The sequence below is a fragment of the Barbus barbus genome (assembly GCF_936440315.1).
Source record: "Barbus barbus genome assembly, chromosome: 2".
In the NCBI taxonomy this organism is placed as follows: Eukaryota; Metazoa; Chordata; class Actinopteri; order Cypriniformes; family Cyprinidae; genus Barbus; species Barbus barbus.
The window spans coordinates 43,508,395-43,531,514 of NC_136730.1; the positions used below are offsets into that span (position 1 = coordinate 43,508,395).

At 37.1% G+C, this 23,120-nt stretch overlaps 1 protein-coding gene across 1 annotated transcript in view; it reads right to left on the reverse strand.

Moving 5' to 3' along the window:
• Window positions 1-23,120, reverse strand: part of LOC306880426 (voltage-dependent L-type calcium channel subunit beta-1-like) — a 38,501-nt gene that overhangs the window by 2,763 nt on the left and 12,618 nt on the right. Inside the window, exons 3-12 of the mRNA XM_079433922.1 lie at window positions 19,270-19,392; window positions 17,457-17,593; window positions 16,304-16,380; window positions 11,491-11,609; window positions 8,784-8,864; window positions 5,758-5,816; window positions 4,507-4,616; window positions 3,424-3,575; window positions 2,395-2,490; window positions 2,086-2,280 (exon numbers count right to left, since the gene is read on the reverse strand). Coding sequence (XP_079290048.1) covers window positions 2,086-2,280; window positions 2,395-2,490; window positions 3,424-3,575; window positions 4,507-4,616; window positions 5,758-5,816; window positions 8,784-8,864; window positions 11,491-11,609; window positions 16,304-16,380; window positions 17,457-17,593; window positions 19,270-19,392 — 1,149 coding nt within the window. The remainder of the gene's footprint in view (window positions 1-2,085; window positions 2,281-2,394; window positions 2,491-3,423; window positions 3,576-4,506; window positions 4,617-5,757; window positions 5,817-8,783; window positions 8,865-11,490; window positions 11,610-16,303; window positions 16,381-17,456; window positions 17,594-19,269; window positions 19,393-23,120) is intronic.

Genomic DNA, 23,120 nt, shown 5'->3' on the forward strand with positions numbered 1-23,120 from the left:
ACTTTTTTGTCAATATTTTTCCCTTGCAATTCAGAAGTTTCTTGCACAATTCTTTTTTCCCCAGAATTGTGTAATATAAACTTGCAATTCTGACTTTTTCTGCACAATTCTGATTTTTTTTTTGTTTTTGCACGTTACTGACTTTTTCTGCATAATTCTGACTTTTTTCTTGGAATTGTGTTCTATAAACTCATACTTCTGGCTTTTTCTCACACTTCTGACGTTTTCTATGAATTGTGTTATATAAACTCACAATTCAGACTTTTTTCTGCACATTACTGACTTTTTTCGAACAATTCTGACTTTTTTTTTTTCTTGGAATTGTGTTATATAAACTCATACTTCTGACTTTTTTTCTCACAATTGACTTTTTTGTCAATATTTTTCCCTTGCAATTCAGAAGTTTCTTGCACAATTCTTTTTTTCCCAGAATTGTGTAATATAAACTTGCAATTCTGACTTTTTCTGCACAATTCTGATTTTTTTTTAGAAGAATTTAGACTTTTTTCTGCACATTACTGAATTTCTTCTCACAATTCTGACATTTTTCTTGGAATTGTTATATAAACTTGCAATTCTGACTTTTCTCACAATTCTGACTTTTTTTTTTTGCATAATTATGACTTTTTTTCTTGGAATTGTGTGATAGAAACACGCAACTCTGACTTTTTTTCTTGCAACATGCAACAGAGTTATAAAGTCCAGTTCTGAGGGGAAAAAAGACTTACTATTGTAAGTTCATATCTCACAGCTCTGACTTTATTACTCGCAATTGTGGGTTATAAAGTCAGAATTGCAAGATATAAATTCACATTTCTGAGTCAGAATCGAGATTTAAAAAGTCACAATTACCTTTTTTTTTAATTCAGTGGTGGAAGCAAGTTTCCATAGATCTACTATTACTCTCCAATGTTAAAACAATCCATATTCAGATTATTAACTCCATATTTAAAACTCTAAAAGTCAACAACTCTAAGATTATCAAAGGAACACTTCACCCAAAACCGACCTCATTTACTCATCCATATGCAATTTTTAAATCTGTATTATTTTCTTTCTTCTATGAAAAAATGAATGTTGCTGCAGCTCTTTTACAAAAGCACATTATGAACATGCACGGTCAAGATAAAAAAGCACAAAAAGCTCTTAAGTACCATAATAGCAGCCCATATAAACAATTACAATTTTTTGGGGTGAGTTCAAGCTAAATCCTAATGAAATTAGGTTTACTATTCAGAACTTGGTCAAATGAAATCATGGCTGAGCTTCAGTCTTACACACACACACACTCACCGTGACTGAGGCTACTCATCTGTAATAGGAGTAACCTCCTCAGTCTGAGAAGCAGCAATATTTGTCAACAGAACGATAAGGACATTTGTGAAAAAAAAGAATATTATAACATGTAGTCTTGCAAGTTTTTAGTGGTTCATTATTTTAAGTGTAATTTGCCTGGGAATTTAGAGACATGACTTTTTGGAGCCCTTATGAAAAAGCAGTACACTTTAGCAAACTTTCAACAAAAGAGTGGTTATTATTGAAATAATATACTTTAATATACATATATATATATATATATATATATATATATATATATATATATATATATATATATATATATATTTAAGTGTGAACTGAAAGTAATGTTTCTGGACGTTTAATTGCATAATTGCAATTAAATGAAAATGTGTTTGTTTAAATTTATATCAAATGCAGTTAGCTGAACTTTAAAGTGCTTTTTCGGCCCACTTAAGTAGTAAATTAAGAAATAGTCATGAAAGTGCCTCTTTAAGTACACTTAAATGACTTTTTATGACTATTATGTTATCTGCAAGTATAGTTTTTTTAAATACTTTTAAGATATGAAGTACACTACAAGTGCACATTCAATATAATTAAGTGCACTTCTTTTTAGCTAGGAAACTTAAATTCAAGCCATTATTAGGAAATCCTGTAGTAATACAACTAGATACCTATGCTTTGTGAGTGTTTACCCATGCAACACTTATATAGCAATAATTGATTACAGTTGCTATTGCTTTCTCAGTTTGCTAATGTAAGTGCAGGCTGAAGTCTCGTAGGCACCTTTGGTTGTGGATTAGTCAGTGAGTCCTTGCAGGCGACTGCGGCTGCAGCGACTGTGGTGAGTTTCTCCAGCAGAGGGTTTGTCTGCGGGACGCTGGGAGGATGAGTGGATCTCCAGTAGGCCTCCAGATAATCAGCCATGTGCTCGCAGGCGTCTTCCAGCTGATTCTCATCAAGAATGATGTCGAAAAGCTCCTGGATACAGAACAAACAAGCGTGAGAAGAGGGAAACGAACTGTTAGAGAGCAGAGAATGAGAGCGAAAGGGTGATTGTGTGGTTTATCGCAAGTAATTATTCAATTAACTCACGGAAGGGCACTGGGCCAGTTTGTCTGCTGCCACCATCTGCACATTGAGATGTTTTGCCTGAGACTTTCCTCTAGACTTTATTAACCGCTGCAAGACCTGAAACATGGACACATCAGAAACAATATCCCAGGAACATGTCGGTGTTGAACAACAGGACCATTGTGAAAAAATGTGCTTAATCGTATTAAGTATGTACTTGTAGTGTACTTCAAATCTTATAAGTAGATTTATTTATTTATATATAAAACTGTACTTGCAGATAACAATGTTAATGAAAAGGCAACAAGTGTACTTTAAGAGAGACATTTTTGTGACCGTTTCATAACATTTTAAAAAAGTGCACTTTGTAAAGTCAAATCAAAGGTTTATTAGCAATTTAATATTTTAAAGACAAAATAATAAAATTACATATTAAGATAAGTCCTTAAGTTGGTTAAAAAAAGCACTCAAGTTCATTTAATTGTGATTAACATGCAATTAAGTGTCTGAAAACATTATTTTCAGTTCACACTTCAGTATATTATTTTAGAGCATATTAATAAGTACTCTTTTTTTAAAAGTATGCTCGTGTCTTTTAACAAGGGATCTGAAGCCTAAGTAGAGTGATTTAGCAAAAGTTCACTTTATTAAAAGCTTCACTTTAAAGTGCATTTAAATAATTGTTGTCATAGTCTTTTAAGAAGTAGACTTATTTTGATGTGCTGACTAGCTTGACTAATTTGAACGGTAGTGTTTTATTTTATGATATAAAGTTAATGCATTTGCATCTTCATCATAACAAATGTGTAATAACAGATACATGACATACAAGTTTCAACTGAAATGGCATTTAAAGTATGTTTTAGTTTACCATAAATGCTTGTGAGCACATTCAGCAGCACTTTACTCATATTTCATACAATTTAAAAAAATTTATAAAATTGCACTTAAGTGTGCTTTTTGATCTACTTAAGTAGGACTTAAGTTTAACTTTATGCAAAAGTATGAGTATATTATTACATTTTCTTTTCAAAGTATATGTGTGTGTACCTTTGGAGAGGTGATCTTGATGTAGACAATAATAGGTGCAAGAGATGTTTTTCCCAGTTGGGCCGGATGATTTATCGTGTCGGCGTCAAGAACCACCAGCTGCAGCGTGCGAGCCAGTTCAAAGATCCTCTCGATCTCACTCTGAACCTCCGCTACAACACACACACACACACACACACACACACACACGCACACACACACACACACACACACACACACACCATTTCTTTTCGACTGAAGAAAGAAATACATAAACATCTTGGATGACATGGGGGTGAGTAAATTATAAAGACATTTTCATTTGAAAGTGAACTAATGCTTTAATTAAGCTCCCATTACAAATCAGAAAGAATAATGTGGTGAAGTAACATGCATCGTAATGAGTTCAACAAAACTTTAAAGCCACACAATTATGGAAGGGAATCATAAGTAATCAAAACAATTCTGGTTCTCGTTTTGATTCCGTTTAAACATTCCAATTTTAATAATTCAATTTCCTTCAATTTCCATGATTTGATGAGTAATTACTTTAGCACATTTGTTGAAACGCTACATTCTAGTAATTATTCCAAACCATATACTAAACAAAAACAATGTTTTTTTTTTCTTAAAGTATAATTCATTGCAACAACACTCTCTTGTGAATCTGTTTCATTGTCAGTAATTTATATTATTTTTATCAGGCAAATTAAGCTAATATTTAAAATTGTATTGTATTTTAGTGTAGTATTTTGTCTGCATTGAATCATTTGAAGCAAAAATAAACTTATTGTACTTATTATTTGAAAAAAAAAGAATGCCGCTGTTTGTGATATTTATATATAACATATTATATATGACATAGAATTGAACTGATTTGAGAACATTATGACGACTATCTTTATTGTGAGAGTGTGTGTGTATGTCCTGCTCTGGATACTGTAGGAAGGAAAATTCAACTGTATAAGAGAATACAATTGATGTAAGCAAGAATGCAAAAACATTTTGAATACAAAAAGGAAAATTATTTATTAAATCTCATCGTTTTAGATCAGATTTCCATTTTTAGTCTTTCACATGAAATCATCAAACACTTTCACTTACCTAAGTTGGAGCGTGTGTTCGAGCGCTCGATGATGGCATGTTTACTGGGGTTGTTGAGCACAGAGCGCTTGGCCAGAGAAATATCAGCAGCCACCCTCGTGATCGAGATCCTGAATTACACAAAACAAGGAGAATACACATGTAACTACACGTTAATTAAATGCAAGCTCTTTAAATGTACTTGCAATGCACCAGCATATATATATATATATGCATAAATATATTGTAATTAAATAGTAAAAGGTAAGATTTGTATTTTTTTTATTTAATTAATGTTGAAAACAGTTGTGCTGCTTCATATTTTTGTGCAAACCTAATGCACTACCATTCAAGAAAAATTATTGCCAGTAAAGACATTTTAAATTAGATTTCTCTTTCAAATAAATGCTGTTCTTTTGAATTTTCTATTCACCAAAGAAGCATGAAAAATAAATTATATAACAGTTTCGATAAAACAATATTTGGTAGCACAACTACTTTCAACATTGCTAATATTCAGAAATGTTTCTTGAGCAGCAAATCAGTATATTTGAATGATTTCTGAAGGATCATGTAATGATGCTGAAAATACAGCTTTGATCACAGAAATAAATTACATTTTAACATATATTCACATAAAAAACAGCTATTTTGAATTATAATAATATTTAATAATTTTCACCATATTTTTGGTCAATTATATGCAGCATTTGTGAGCAGAAGAGACATTACAAAAATCTTACGCATCCCATACTTTTGACCGGAAGCGTACATAAGGCCATCAAATATAAAATATGACCATGTTTTCTGATGGTTTCTTAGTTTTAGACTATTCGACTAGTCTGTTACAAATGCACACGTCCCTTATCTCTATGCAGTCCATTATTTGTTTTGTATATGTCTGGGAGATACTATAAGAATAGCATACATGTTGCAGATGAAAAACATGAAAAAATATCATACTGAAATGCATTTCAATTGGATTTCAAACCACATATGAATTTGGCAAGGACCAAGTTTGTAAAAAAAAATCAGATTTGATTCCGATTCACCGAAAAGATATGTATAATTTTAACTGGCATACTGTAAATCCTGTGCAGTTGTGTTTGGGAAACTGCAGTCAAGGGAAGCTACAGGCATGTGACCCGGCTGTGTGCTTATGGACCAGCATGGCCAATTAAGGCAATGTGATGTGACTATTTAAAGAAACATCACACACACACACACAAATATATAAACTATCCCAACAAAGGGAACTGCTTAAAGACTCACCTCCCCTCAAAGCGGTGCTTCAGAAAGTCAAACAGAGCTTTTTGCATCATATCTGTTACCTGTTTACACACCAAAAAAGAATCATGTCAGGGGTTTTCTCACCATATTTTTGCTTAAAATTCAGAGTCAACGTAAATCTAAATGCTTTACAATTAAGTGTAATTGTGGAGTAATAACGAATCATGTAAGACTGGGAAAATACTTGCTGTGCATGTATAAAAATGTATGATTTATGGCATTTAAAGAGCTAATTTACCCGAAAATGAAAGTTCAGTATTTACCAACTCAACTTTTTGTCAGTCAGCATTTGTCATTAGTTCTTCAGAAGTTATAAACAAGTTAAATATTTCGCAAAGTGTCCAGATTTCTCTTTTTAAACTGTATTTTCAGAGAAATCCTGTCTGTTCCACATTTGTTTTTCTTTTCTTTTCCCCAACTTTATCTATTTGTGTCAATAGATTTCAATTACAATACATATTTTTAAAGGCCGTTTTCTCAAAATGAGTTTTCTCTCCTGCATTGAGCCATATATCTCCACTTCAGTAGCACTTACACACTCCAACCTTTACATCTTTATTCCTGTCTATATCCTGAAGGTTTTTACAGAGGGATTTGTTCATATATAATTTGCTTGATTATATACAACATTTTATTCCCCCCAAAACTGTGAAAATGTAGTGTTTTCTGTCTGTTCTAAGGTTTTTCTGAATTATGGAGTGACAAAATGAGATACCCAAAATTCCCTCAGTAAAAACTTTTGACTCTAATATGTCAATAAAATGAAATAAGAATTTTGAAACCAACTTCATCCAGTGTTTAGATTTTTGTTCTAGAAATGTATGCAAATTAGTGCATATTTCATTAAATAATGCCTCATTGCATATTTAAACCTAACATGTTAGAAAGCTTGTAATACAAAAAATGTTTGCAATTATCAATGTAATCAATCAACTAGGTAAGTAAGGTGATAACTATTAGTTAATTGTTTTACCGTATTCACCTGCAGTGTCTCGCCTTGCTATTTCTCCTATAACAAAATATTATACATGCAATACTGCTAAAATATAGAAAGGTGACTACAAATAGGGGCCCAGTTGTAGCACCTAAAAATATATATATATATATATATACAGTGGGTAAAATAAGTATTGAACACGTCACCATTTAATATATTTCTAAAGGTGCTGTTGACATGAAATTTTCACCAGATGTCGGTAACAACCCAAGTAATCCATACATACAAAGAAAATACAAATAAGTTCAGAAATTAGGTTTTGTGTAATAAAATGGAATGACGCATGGAAAAAGTATTGAAGACGTTTACTGAAATTGATTTAATACTTCGTACTAAAGCCTTTGTTGGTAATGAGAGCTTCGAGACGCCTCCTGTATGGAGAGCTAGTCGCATGCATTGCTCAGGTGTGATTTTGGCCCATTCTTCCACAGAATCTTCAAATCTTGAAGGTTCCATGCACCTCTTCTATGATCTTTAATTCTTTCCATACATTTTCTATTGGATTCAAGTCAGGTGATTGGCTGGCCATTCTAGCAGCTTTACTTTCTTTCTCTGAAACCAATCGAGAGTTTCCTTGGCTGTGTGTTTGGGACCATTGTCTCGCTGAAATGTCCACCCTCATTTCATCTTCATCATCCTGGTAGATGGCAGCAGATGTTTATCAAGAATGTCTAGGCACATTTTTCCTTCCTTCAACTTTTTGAATTTTTCCAGTGCTACACCATGATGTTTTGGGGTGATGTGCAGTGCCATTTGACCTCCACACATGGTGTGTATTATGGCATCCAAAGAGTACAATTTTTGTACGAGCTTCAACATACTTAGCAATAGCGCCTTGCGTGGTGAGTGTGCATACAGGCCATGGTGGTTCAGTGCATTACTTATTGTTTTCTTTGATACAATTGTGTCTGCTAATTCCAGGTCTTTCTGAAGCTCTCCACATGTGATCCTTGGCTCTTAGACAACTCTTCTGAAAATTATTTTTACTCCTCTGTCAGAAATCATGGCCGGTTTATTGTGAAATGATGTTCCTTCCACTTCCAGATTATGGCCCCAACAGTACTCACTGGAACATTGAGAAGTATAGAAATCCTTCTGTAACCAATGCCATCAGTATGTTTTGCAACAATAACGTTGTGAAGGTCTTGAGAAATCTCTTTGCTTTTACCCATTATGAAATGTTTCTTGTGTGACACGTTGGTCATGAGACACCCTTTTATAGGCCATCAGTTGGGACTGAACCAGCTAATATTAATTTCCACTGACAAGGCGCATGATTGCTTTCTAATTACTGATAGATTTAAGCTGGTGTCTTGGCTTTCCTTGCCTTTTTGCACCTCCCTTTCTTCATGTGTTCAATACTTTTTCCCTGTGTTACACTTTATTACACAGAACTTAATTTCTCAATTTATGTGTTTTGTTTTCTTTGTATGTATGGATTACTTGGATTGGAATTTCATGTCAACAGCACCTTTACAAATATATTTACTGAGAAAAATGGTGACGTGTTCAATACTTATTTTACCCGCTGTATATAATAATAATAATATATATATATATATATATATGTATGTATGTATATATATATTTTTTTTTCTTTGTACAAACGTACAACAAAAGTTTGTGGACATGATTTTTTGAAGTTGTAAATATTACAAGATTATTGGAGTACATTTTACAAGAAATTACTGTTACAGTTTTTGTACTTCAAATTTTCCAATTGAATCCAGTGTTGCTGTTTCTTTGTAATTATTTGTTTAATTTAGTGATTTCTGAGAGAAAATTGCTTTAATTTATTTAAAGTAGTTTATTTTTAAGTGTTTTCCCTTACAAAACAACCAATGTTTGCCATGTTTTGTCATTTTTAGTCCTTGACGGTAGTTTAATTGTATTGAAAAGAGCAGCTTGAACATTCTACTAAACATCTCCACAAAACAAAGACATCATAAGGGGTGAATTAACCCTTTAGTATCTTCTCTGTGAAGTCACAATGCGTTTTGTAGCACCTGACCTCGTAGCCCTTGAGCGATGGTCCCACCAGCACCACGGGTCTCATAGATGGCACCACGTCATACGGAGGAACATGCTCTGTCTGTAGAGCAGCACAAAACACACACCATTAACCTCTTCAGTGTGCGCACAGAACACACACTTCACAATCACAGCTAGGAGAGATCAAAGAGGGGAAACAACAGTAGATCTGAAAATACTAATTATCCATAGTAAGATCTAGACTGCAAGTGTCAAATTTAATGTCAGCAGGCTGAGAATGTCCAGTTCTTACATTGCTAATTATTATTGTTAATTATTTCAGATTGAACACTTTGCATTTAACTAGACTGCAGATTAAGGACAATGTTGAATGCATTTCTATTTGTTTTGCCTGAGCTCAAATTAAGTTTGACACCCAACTGAAAACCCAGTTTATATACATCAAGTGTTTTATACTATGAGCTTTAGTAAAATCATTTGTTAATATCAGGCTTTTGTAACAGTGCTGTGTTACGCAAATTAGAAAATTATTATTTATGCAATTTTGTATGTAATTGCACAAACAATAATAGTATTGGTTAAACATGCGCACACACACACACACATGTTGTTTTTGTGGTTTATGGGGACTCTCCATAGGCGTAATGGTTTTTATACTGAACAAACTGTGTGTGCTATTGCCCTACACCAACCCTACACCTAAACTTAGCCCTCACAGGAGACTTTGTGCATTTTTAGATTTTCAAAAAAACACCATTTAGTATGTTTTTTAAGCCTTTTGAATTACGGGGACATAGGCAGTGTCCTCATAAACCACCTTCATATTGTAATACCTCTGTCATACCCATGTCATTATACAAATGTGTGTCCTCATAAACCACATAAACATGCACACACACACACACACACACACACTCTCACACACACACATACAAACGCAAATCTGAAGCTGTATAACAGAGAAATGTCAGAAGGGAGACCCACACAGTGAAGTAGCAGTGGCCATGCGATCATTCCTACTATGCTGTAATTTTTTATGCCCCCTCATGTCTAGGATAAAATATCAAATGTACCATTTTTTAATTTTCACAAACATCTCTAAGTATAAACTGTTAAAAATAAAGGTTCTTTAAATTGTTTCCATGAAGAATCCTAACCATCCATGGATTTTTTTTCCCATTCCACAAAAAGTTATTTGTAGTGGGAAAAGGTTCTTTAGATTTTTTTTAAATTTCTTTACACAAAGAATTTTTTTTAACAACTGTTCACTGAAAGGTTCTTTAGGGAACTAAAAATGGTTCTTCTACGACATCACTGTGAAAATCACGTTTAGGAATCTTTGTTTTTAACCGGGCATTAAGGTGTGATCACATTTGCAAAATTTATGCAGAATTTGACATGCTAAAAAAAGATCTATTAATAGTGTAGCATCACAGAAGTCCCAGCTTTCTGTTGAACACAACCAAACACGAGCAAATCTATGTGTGGAACTTTTCATCAAACTCTCCATAGCATGGATTCCTATTGAAATGACTGGATTTCATCTGTGAAACTTTCCCAAGCAAGGGTAAATGTGACCGCACCTTTAGAGATGTTTTGTGTTAGTCAAGTTTCTTTTTTTTTATGTTTTTGAAAAAAAAGGTCTTAGTTTACCAAATCTGCAATTATTTGAATAAAAATACAGTAAAAACAGCATATGGTAAAATATTATTACAATTTAATGCTTTTTATGTTATTAATAATTTATTTATTTGATCAAAGCTGTATTTTCAGCATCATTACTCCAGTCTTCAGTGTCACATGATCTTCAGAAATCATTTTAATATCCTGATTTACTACTGGTGCTAAATTATTAATAATGGTTTGTATTATTACCAATACTGAAACCAGTTTTTGCTGCTTAATATTTTTGTTATTCTTTTTTCAGGATGAATAGAAATAACAGTATTTATTTGAAATCTTGTGTAACATAAATGTCATCACTTTTGATCAATTTAATGCATCCATGCTGAATCATGGTTTTCATAAAAATACAAAGCAGCATAGCTGTTTTCAACATTGATAATAAATGTTTCTTGAGCAGCAAATCAATATATTAGAATGATTTCATGTGACACTGAAGACTGGAGCAATGATGCTGAAAATACAGGTTTGATCACAGAAATAAATTACAGTTTAACATATATTCACATAGCAACCATTTCTTTTAAATTGTAATACTATTTCACAATATTACTAATGTAGCCTGAAGTGACTTCTTTCAGAAACATTAAAAATCGTAATTATTCGACACTTTGACTAGTGTATATACAGTATATCAAAATTATCTCCAGATTAAAACGATCATGTAATTCCGTCACTGAGCAGATTCCATCCTGTTAATTTTCTTGCCGTTGTGTAAATAACAATAAGCTATAATTAATAAACTCTGTACTGCATAACAGGAATGAGCGGCTGCAGGCCTCGGGCGTCCACTGACCACACGGCTCTCTGTGAGGCCCGACTTACCGACTTATGCCTCTGCTTAGCTGAGGAAAGGAGGAAGGGAAACAGACAAAGGGAGTGTGAACGATTAGGATACAGAGGAACAAAGACAAGACAGGGAAAGAGAAGGGAAAGAGTGAGTGGAGTAAGCTAGCGTGGACATTCAGACGACGACAAGCGACACGCGATGCTGCTGTGACGGACAGATGCATAGCGAGGGAGCGTCCATCGGCATGCTTTACCTTCTTAAAGAAAGGCATTCGTTTCTCACGGGCTAAAGGGGATATTACAGTGTTTGGGCGCTGATGGGGAGGAGGGTCGCTCTCCTCCGGATCTAACCCTGCAGCATCTATGTCCACAGCTACACCCACATATATAAACACGCACACATGTACATATGAGCCTCAGCAAAACACACAGGGGAATTCATACACAATGCACAACAATCATTTATGAGACAGTAAATTACAGTTATGCATTGAAGCACACAGCATTTCAGTAAAAACATTAAACAGCATACTTAAAAGAATACTTAATTGCTAATATACTTATATATGTATGAACTGAATGTAATGGTTTTGGACACTTGATTGCATATTAATTGCAATTAAATAAAACTGTATTACAGTTTAAATTAATATTTAATTTAATTAGAAAAACTAGAGCTTTTTGACTCACTTAAGTTGGACATAATTACTTCTATTGTCTATCACATATGGTTAAACGTGCTGCTGAATGTACTGACAAGCATTTATGATTAATTAAAATATACGTTAATGTCATTTCTATTGAAACCTGTATGTAATGTATTTAAATGTATTTTAATTACGCTGCAATTTAGCACATTTAAAATATAATACATTTAAATGCAATAACAAATAACACACCACCGTTAAAATTACAATCAAGTTTTTTACATGTGCTTTAGTATGTTAGTTATTATTAGAACATACTTAATTAAAATGTATTTTAAAGTAAAATTTTGGTAACACTTTAATTTAAGGAGTCAGTGTTACATGGACTTACTATAATAATTACAATAAATTATGCATAATTACATGCAAGTAAATCTGAGCCAAACCCTTATCCTAACCCTAAACCCATATAGTAAGTACATGTAGTTAATCAATATTACTCAGTACTTAAATGTATAATTGACAATGGCAGTCGAGTATCAGTTGCACGGACATCTTTAGTATTTACCGTATTTATTTTTAAATATATTATAAATCATTCCATGGAATATTTAATTCCCATTTGGTGGCCTTCTGTGTCCAAAATTGTGCAAACACATCGTGGGGTTTTCACACTGCAGCTGTCATCGTTTGTTGGTCCGAGGGAGCAACAGTAACTGGGGGGGGGGGGGGGGGGGGGGCTTACCAATAGGTCAATTACACTGCAACAATCACCTTAACTGTAACCAAAATTTAAAATTTGACATTATTACAAAGGTCACTTTTTAAAAGTGTACTTAAGTGTGTTCAGAAAATTAGTTATGGAAGTTTCTTTCTTTAAGTCACTTATGTGGCCTTTTATTTTTATTTTCATTTAGTCATTTTCATTATTTATATTATTTATTATATTATCTGTACAGTTTATCAAAATATACTTTTAAAATTTTAAGTACACTACAGGTGCATATTCAATACTAACACTAATTATAACACTTTTTTTCATAAATATGTACAGTCAGGTCTATATATATTTGGACACAGGCACAATTTTTATTATTTTAGCTGCTGACCAAAACATATTCAAGTTACAGTTATACAGTCAGGTCCATAAATATTGGGACATCGACACACTTCTAACATTTTTGGCTCTATACACCACCACAATGGATTTCAAATGAAACGAACAAGATGTGCTTTAACTGCAGACTGTCAGCTTTAATTTGAGGGTATTTACATCCAAATCAGGTGAACGGTGTAGGAATTACAACAGTTTGCATATGTGCCTCCCACTTGTTAAGGGACCAGAAGTAATGGGACAGAATAATTATAATTATAAATCAAACTTTCACTTTCAGTCTGGAATGCATATACATCACCAGACGCTGGGTTTCATCCCTGGTGATGCTCTGCCAGGCCTCTACTGCAACCGTCTTCAGTTCCTGCTTGTTCAGTTTTGTCTTCAGCAAGTGAAATGCTTGCTCAATCGGATTCAGGTCAGGTGATTGACTTGGCCATTGCATAACAGTCCACTTCTTTCCCTTCAAAAACTCTTTGGTTGCTTTTGCAGTATGCTTTGGGTCATTGTCCATCTGCACTGCGAAGCGCCGTCCAGTGAGTTCTGAAGCATTTGGCTGAATATGAGCAGATAATATTGCCGGAAACACTTCAGAATTCATCCTGCTGCTTTTGTCAGCAGTCACATCATCAATAAATACAAGAGAACCAGTTCAACTGGCAGCCATACATGCCCACGCCATGACACTACCACCACCATGCTTCACTGATGAGGTGGTATGCTTAGGATCATGAGCAGTTCCTTGCCTTCTCCATACTCTTCTCTTCCCATCACTCTGGTACAAGTTGATCTTGGTCTCATCTGTCCATAGGATGTTGTTCCAGAACTGTGAAGGCTTTTTTAGATGTCGTTTGGCAAACTCTAATCTGGCCTTCCTGTTTTTGAGGCTCACCAATGGTTTACATCTTGTGGTGAACCCTCTGTAGTCACTCTGGTGAAGTCTTCTCTTGATTGTTGACTTTGACACACATACACCTCCCTCCTGGAGAGTGTTCTTGATCTGGCCAACTGTTGTGAAGGGTGTTTTCTTCACCAGGGACAGAATTCTTCGGTCATCCACCACAGTTGTTTTCCGTGGTCTTCCGGGTCTTTTGGTTGTTGCTGAGCTCACCGGTGCGTTCCTTCTTTTTAAGAATGTTCCAAACAGTTGTTTTGGCCACGCCTAATGTTTTTGCTATCTCTCTGATGGGGTTGTTTTGTTTTTTCAGCCTAATGATGGCTTGCTTCACTGATAGTGACAGCTCTTTGGATCTCATCTTGACAGTTGACAGCAACAGATTCCAAATGCAAATAGCACACTTGAAATTAACTCTGGACCTTTTATCTGCTCATTGTAATTGGGATAATGAGGGAATAACACACATCTGGCCATGGAACAGCTGAGAAGCCAATTGTCCCATTACTTTTGGTCCCTTAACAAGTGAGAGGCACATATGCAAACTGTTGTAATTCGTACACCGTTCACCTGATTTGGATTTAAATACCCTCAAATTAAAGCTGACAGTCTGCAGTTAAAGCACATCTTGTTTGTTTCATTTGAAATCCATTGTGGTGGTGTATAGAGCCAAAAATGTTAGAATTGTGTCGATGTCCCAATATTTATGGACCTGACTGTATAATGAAAAGTGCACAAAAAGTGCACACTCTGAGCTTTAATTTGAGGGTATTCTCATCACAAATGGAGGAAAGGTTAAGGAATTACAGCTCTTTAATATGTACCCCCCCCCCCCCCCTTTTTTTCAAGGGATCATAAGTAATTGGACAATTGACTCAAAAGCCATTTCATGGACAGAAGTGGGCTATTCTTTCGTTATTTCTACATCAGTTAAGCAGGTAAAAGGTCTGGAGTTGATTCTAAGTGTGCCGTTTGCATTTGGAAGCTGTTGCTGTGAACCACATCATGCAGTCAAAGGATCTCTCCATACAAGTGAAACAAGGCTTCAAAAACAAAACAAATCCATCAGAGAGATAGCAGGAACATTAGGAATGACCAAATCAACAGTTTGGTACATTCTGAGAAAAAAAAGAACGCACTAGTAACATAAAAAGGCCTGGATGTCCACGGAGGACAGCGGTGGTAAAGAGAAACCCTTTCACAACATCCAGCCAAGAGAAGAACACTCTCCAGGAGGTAGACATCTGTAATGAGTCTACAATCAAGAGAAGACTTCACGAGAGCAAATACAGAGGGTTCACAACAAGGTGCAAACAAGGCCTGATTAGACTTTGCCAAAAAACATCTAAAAAAGCCAGAGCACTTCTGGAAAAGCATTCTTTGGACGGCTGGAATTAAGATCAACCTGTACCAGAATGACGGCAAGGCTTGGAACAGCTCATGATCCAAAGCATACAACATCATCTGTGAAGCACGGTGGAGCAGTGTGATGCATGAGCTGCATGGCTTCCAGTGACACTGGGTTACTGGTGTTTAATGATGATAAGACAGAAGCAGCCGGATGAATTCTGAAGTGTATAGAAATATACTGTCTGCCCAGATTCAGTCAAATGCAGCAAAGTTGATTGGATGGCGCGTCATAGTAATAGTAAAAGGTAAAAAAGTGGATTATTCTGCAATGGCCAAGTCTATGTCCAGATCTCAAACTGATTGAGCTGCATTTCACTTCCTGAAGACAAAACTAAAAAGAAGGAAAGACCCACAAACAAACAATAACTGAAGTCAGCTGCAGTAAAGGCCTGGCAGAGCAGGGGGAGGGGGGTTAGCTTTGTATACAAATGGTTGTAATTCCTAAGCATGTTATATTTTTGTTCAACCCCTTGAATTAAAGCTTAAAGTCTACACTTCAATCACATTTTGATTGTTTTATTTCAAATCCATTGTAGTGGTGTAAAAGCACAAAAACTCAGTCAGTGTCCGAATACTTCCGAAGCTGAATGTATTTGAATGTATTTGTAATTGCACATTTGTAATGATGAACTTGTAAATTAGAACATTTAAAATATATTTTGGTAATATCAAATAACACACTACTATGTACTTCCACACTGTACGACAATAGACTAATAAAATGTTTAATTTGACAATATTACAAAGTGCGGTTTTTAAAACTGTACTTAAGTATGAAACAGTCATGAAAGTGTCTGTCTTAAAGTATGAAATTCCCAAAGTGAATCCCATTCAAATTCCTCTAGGATTTTTTGACTAGCGTAGAGGATGTGTTGAAAACTGCAATATAATATAATGTGACATATAATATACCAAGTATTTCACAATACAGTTTGTTTGATGTGCTGAATAATGTAAATAAAAACCTAGTTTTAAAGTGACACCCAATGTTGATAACGTACCTGAGGATGGAGGGGTTGATTTACGTGAATTTGAAACAACGTCTCCTAAACTAGATAAGGAGTTTGCCCCTAGTTTACTGTAAAAGAAAAGAACAACATAGAATCCTTAACAAAAAAGAAGTGCTCTTCTAAAGAAAAAACAGCCTTGGTGACCTGAGCGGATTCAATGGGTGACCAGTTTAAAGGAGCAGTTAAAGCCATTTAAACCATTTCAAGCTCTTTATTTTCAACAGGCCATAGCAGAAGTTAAGTTTAAAAGCAATGTAAGCGTAAGCACATTGAAGAAAACATTGGCACAAGTCGTCTCTACAATCTACTTAGGCTTCAGATCCCTTGTGAAAAAAGTACACTACCATACTTTTAAAGAGTATGGAAATAATATACTTAAGGGTGAACTAAAAGTAATATTTTCAGACACTCTTGCATGTTTATGACAATTAAATTAACTTTAGAGTGCTTTTTTAGAGGACTCTCTCTCACAGTAGGACTTTAGTACATTTTTATATATAATTGTATCATTGTTTTGTCTTTAAAATATGAAATTTAAAATAAACTTTTGATTTCAGATTACAAATTGCACTTTTTAAAAGTGTACTTAAGTGTGTTTAGAAACAGTCATGAAAGTGTCTCTTTTAATCACCTTAAGGGATAGTTCACCCAAAATGAAAATGCTGTTATTAATTACTCACCCTCATGTTGTTCCAAACCCATAAGTCCTTCGTTCATCTTCAGAACACAAATTAAGATATTTTTGATGAAATCTGAGACCTCTCTGACCCTCCCATAGATAGGAAGGATCCTCACACGATCAAGGCTCAGAAATGTAGCAAGGAGGTCGTTAAAATAGTCCATGTAACATCAGTGGTTCAACCATCATTTTTGGGTGAACTATCCCTTTAAGTGGCCTTTTATTAAATTAATATTATTATCTGCAAGTAGAGTTTTTTAAATATACACTTTTAATATTTGAAATACACTACAAGTGCACATTCAATACAATTAACTGAATTAAGCACACTTCTTTTCACAAGGGATGCTTTTGGGAAACAATCTAAGTCTAGTTTTTTTGAAAGTGGTTAAATATTAAAGCTCTATTTTCTGTAACATTCTGTTTATTAAAGAACTGTAGGTTATGTGTTTGTGGAACAGATACCTTGAGTAAAATTTTCCTTGTTTCGCACGTTGCTCCTGGTGGATGCGAATGCTTTCGAGCTTCACCGGACTTGGGATGAAACCGATGTCACACCCGTCTTTCACCAAGCGACCAATCCACCAGTCATTATTAAATTTCTGTCATTAAACACACAGAAGTCACCCATGGTGCATATTTATCATCGTGAAAATACTATTCCCACAGAACCTTACAAAGCAAAAATTCAAGGCCATACATAATCTTAAATATATTAAGTACTATAAAAATATATATATATTATCATTTGCAGAGTAAAAAACTAATCTTGGTTATTTTAAATTTGCAGATATAATTTCTGCCATAAGCTGTATTTCAAAGCCTTGTTATATACAGTGCCCTCCATAAGTATTGTAAAAGTAAAGACAAAATTGCTCTGTTGGTTGTGGAGTCAAGACATTTGCAAATATGATTAAAAGATGAATATGAGACAAAACTACAGAATGTCACATTTTATTATTAGCCGTTTCAACACATACATGTTTTACCAAATAAAAAGAACAGCACTTTGAAATACTTTTCCCAGCCTTTAATGCAGCCGATTCCAATTGTTGCTTGTTTTGGGGAGTTTCTGCCTTTACTCTCCTCTTCAGCTGCTGAAATTCATGTTCAATCAGATTTAAATCTGGAGATTGACTTGGGCAATCTAAGACTTTCCATTTCTTTGCTCTTATAAATTCCTTGACTGAACTGGCAGGGTGTTTTGGGTCATTGTCCTGATGCAATATGAAGCACTTCCCAATGAATCTGGTGGCATTTTCTTGAATATTGGTAAGCAAGATGGTTTTGTACCCTTCTGCTACTGTCATCATACATTAAGTCATCAGTAAAGTTGAGAGGGCCTGTTCTAGAGACAGCCATGCATGCCCATGCCATGACACCACCTCCACCATGCTTTACAGATGAGGCTGTATGCTTGGGATCATTTGCAGTTCCCTTTTTTTCTCCACATTTTTGCACAAAGGTGGCTCACCTTTGTGCTTTTTTGCAAACTATACTCTTGCCTTTCTATTTTTGGTGCTGGTCAGAGGTTTGCATCTTGCTGTGTAGCATCTGTAATTCTGTGTCAAAGTCTCCTGAGGACAGTAGATTGTCAGAGCATCACCCCAGCTTTCTGGAAGTTTTTGGTGATTTTACAGACACGTCTTTTAGGATTCATTTTCACAGCATTTATGATTTGTCTGTCATCAACTACTGTTGTTTTCTCAGCCGATCAGGTAGTTGTTGGTTGCTGGTGTCGCTGGTGATTTCCAAACTCTTGATTTCTCCATTCCCTTTGTTTTTGCTAGAGCTCTAACTGACTTCCTCTTTTCTTTTAGCATCCAAATTGCTTGCTTTTCTCTCAAAGTCAGCTCCCTCGTCTTCATCCTGGTTTGTGTGTGTCATCATCGATTGCAAGATTCAGAATACAGAAGTAATGGATATAACTGATACGACACATTCCCTGCTTTTAATATCTGAAGAATAAATGCAACAGGACACAGCTGATCACTTAGAAAGACCTGAGAGGCAACTGCTCCAATACTTATGCTCACATCAGATAGAGGGATGAAACTCTAAAAGTGCTGAACTTCTTAGCTGGTAAAACATCTATGTGTTGAATCCCCCAATAATAAAATGTGACATTCTGTAGTTTTGTCTTATATTCATCTTTTAATCATATTTTTAAATGTCTTGACTCCACAGCCAACAGAGCAATTTTGTCTTTACTGTTCCAATACTTTTGTAGGGCACTGTACATGTGAATATAGATATAGATACATTATTAAATACATACTTCTGTAACATGAAGGAAATCTTTAGCCTCAAATGAGATTTCCATTCCAGGCACAGGGACGTCGTCTTCAAGAGAAGCACTGTAGCCAGCATTAGTACGTACTGCAAACGCCACTGGTTTAGACTGCGTAGAAGAACAAAGAGTGAGTACAGTATGAAATATTAACAAAAGCAGAAGAGAAATATTTCAACAATAACTGCCATGCATTTCAAACCTGTGGAGCACAGAAGAAGATATTTTGAAAAATGCATTAGTGTCCATACAATAGGGTTCAATATTGTTCAAAAAATAATTTCTTATTTTGTGTTCTGAAGGAGAAAGAAGATATTCGTACAGGTTTGGAACGACATGAGGATAATTAAATTATTACAAAATTGTAATAAAAAAAATACGACACAATTATCTTTCTTCAGACAAAATCATCGTTTGTGTTTAGCGGATTTACAAGCTCTAACTTTTATGTTTCTTTCTTGTCATTTAATCCAAGGCACTACAGAAAAAAACATTTTTTTTCATGACTAGTGAAAGAAAACATCCAAAAATACACTTTCAAGTATTGCATATTATCTATTTGTGTCTGTGGATTTCAATTACTAAACATATTTTTCCAGGCCGTTTTCTCTGAACTTCAGCAGCACTTACATACACCAAACTTAGCAGTTTTATGGAGTGATAAAAAAATAAAATAACCTCAAAAATATTCCCATGGGTAAAAACCTTGACAGACCCATTTCATCCGCTTTCATTATCTAAATGGGAAAAAAAATCACATTTTGTGTTCTATGGAAAATAAGTAGTGAATTATTAAGAGTAAATTATAATTTATAAATTTATATTTTTTCAGTGTTTTCAGCAATACAAAAAAGCAGGAGCATGTGTGTTTGACACACAAGGGCAACATCAGTATGGACTCGATGTAATTCACTTCCATGTGATGGGCTGCACAAGCAGTGAATTATGGGTGTGCCAAACAGAGGACACAGTGTCCTCTAATGGTAATGGTGGATAGAGCCCTGCATGGGCTTAAAATGTAGGCCCTAGCCTGGCCCTGGCCCGAGACGCTCAGGCCCTAGCCCGGCCCGTGTCCGACAGCTCATCAGAATTACCGACCCGAGCTGGTCTTTTTTTACCCCCTTCTCCCAAAACAGCTTATACTACGGTTTCAGCTATTAAAATACTTCAGTTTTGTATGAAATGGCAAAGTGATTGTATTTCATTTCGTTATTTTATTAAGTTAATTTAGAAAACCGTTTGGAGCATTTTTTTTAATGCTTTTATCCGACGGGCTTGCAGACCTCTAATGGTGGGTTGATCACATGTAAACCTGTCTCTCCATGATCTGTCAATACAATGCTGCTTTATCTTCCCTTTCTTTATCTCAGTCTGTCATCTTTATATTTTCTAATCAAATAAAAAAGATATGCAAAACTATGCACTGTATTATTGTTATAATATGCAATATTTATAATAGGAGCTTTAAATAATTTGTATATATATTGTGCAGCTTTGGAACCCTTGTTTTGTCTTCACAGCCACTGTCTGCCTCTTATGCAACACCACTTTCCATTACACATGCAGTATTGATCAGACAGAGTCATTGTAACCTTTTGTGTAAATGTCTGTTCAGACTGATCGGCATCTACAGTTTCACACACACACACACACACACACACACACACACACACACACACACACACACACACACACACATCTGACAGCTTGTTTGCTGTACTTGAGAGTGTTTATGCTAAATCTTTGACTAACACAGCTTCAGGTTGTTTTTGGTTGAGTGAATTTCTGTAATATCTACAGGGGAAAGCAAAGCTGAAACATTGTTCATTATACACAGTCAAAAGCTTGAAATAATTTACATATTTTAATGTTTTTGATGTCTTTTATGCTCACAGAGGCTTCATTTATTTGATCAAAAAATACAGTAAAAACATTAATATTGTGAAAATATATTATAATTTAAAATAATTGCTTTATATTTATATGTGATCCTGGAGCACGAAAGCAGTCTTAAGTCTCTGGGGTATATTTGTCACGTATCCTGTGGGTGAGCCCTGGTTGGCCACCAGATGTCACTGTCTTGTCTGAGCACATGGGTTTGTGTTGTGATTGTTCCATGTGTTCCCCCGGTTGATTGTTGACCCCGCCCTCCTTGTTATTCCCTAATTGTCTCAGCGTGTACACCTGGTGCTTCCTCGTTTGTCTCCTTTAAATGATCCTGGTGTTTGCAGTCCTGTTCGGCCACGTTGTCATATGTTCTTGGTGCAGTAAGTCATGTCTGTTTTCTAGTCCTCGTTTTTGCATTGCTCTGTCAGTCTGTTTTTCCCCTCGGGGTAATTTATGTTTCTGTTTTGTTTCTTTTTATTATTAAAACTTCACCATTCCCCTGCACTTGAGTTCTCGCCTCATTCTCTGCACGTATCATGACAGAACGTGGCCGACATCAGAGAACTCAGCGGGGAATGGATTCTTCCCATCCTCCAGCCCCTAACGTGAGGAACCCCACTTTTTTACGGATCCTCCAGGTCAGGACGCTGCACTCTCTCCGTCAGAGGGGCACTGACGTCAGGATGTTTGCCTGGACGTTTTGTGAGGCAGCAGAGGGTTTGGGATACAACGAGGTGGCTCTCAAGGACTTCTTCAACCTTGCCCTTGATGAGCCCCTCGATGAGGAGTGGATGAGGGAGCTAGACCACTTGACTTTTGGGGAATTGGTGGAGTTTTTGACGCTTCTCCAAGCGGCGGTGCCCGCTCACAGCGCTCCCGAGGCGGCGGTGCCCGCTCACAGCGCTCCCGAGGCGGCGGTGCCCGCTCACAGCGCTCCCGAGGCGGCCGTGCCCGCTCACAGCGCTCCCGAGGCGGCGGGGCCCGCTCACAGCGCTCCCGAGGCGGCCGTGCCCGCTCACAGCGCTCCCGAGGCGGCCGTGCCCGCTCACAGCGCTCCCGAGGCGGCCGTGCCCGCTCACAGCGCTCCCGAGGCGGCGGTGCCCGCTCACAGCGCTCCCGAGGCGGCGGTGCCCGCTCACAGCGCTCCCGAGGCGGCGGTGCCCGCTCACAGCGCTCCCGAGGCGGCGGTGCCCGCTCTCAATCCCCTAGTGGTGGCCGAGGATGCCGCAGCGGCGCCCCGCTCCCGGAGACGGAGGAAGAGGCGGAGGAAGGCCTTCTCCGTCCCACAAGGCCAGGACGCTACCCAGGAGCTCACTGCTGGCCAGGAGGTCGTGCCAGAGCCACCCAAGCTCCTCGCCCTGCCGGCGCCACCCAAGCGCCTCGCCCTACCGGCGCCACCCAAGCGCCTTGCCCTGCCGGCGCCACCCAGACTCCTTGGCCTGCCGGCGCCACCCGTGCGCCTTGCCCTGCCGGCGCCACCCGTGCTCCTCGCCCTGCCGGCGCCACCCAAGCGCCTCGCCCTGCCGGCGCCACCCAAGCGCCTTGCCCTGCCGGCGCCACCCAGACTCCTTGCCCTGCCGGCGCCACCCGAGCTCCTCGCCTTGCCGGCTCTACCCGAACTTCTCGCCTTGCCGGCTCCACTCGAGCTCCTTACTCTGCCAGAGGCCGTTCCTGAACTCACTGTCTGCCCTGTTACGGCCACAGAGACCGTTCCTGAGCTCACTGCCTGCCCTGTCACGGCCACAGAGGCCGTTTCTGAACTGACTGTCTGCCCTGTCACGGCCACAGAGGCCGTTCGTAAACTCACTGCCTGGCTTGTCCCTCCGGCCCCAACCTGGCAGTGCGCTGGGGTTCCTGTTGGGCCGGAAACCCCCTGGTCCGTCCCTCCGGATCCGTCCTGGTCTCCTGCTCGGCCTTGGTCTGCGGGCCCCCTGCCTCTGCACGGGCCTGGC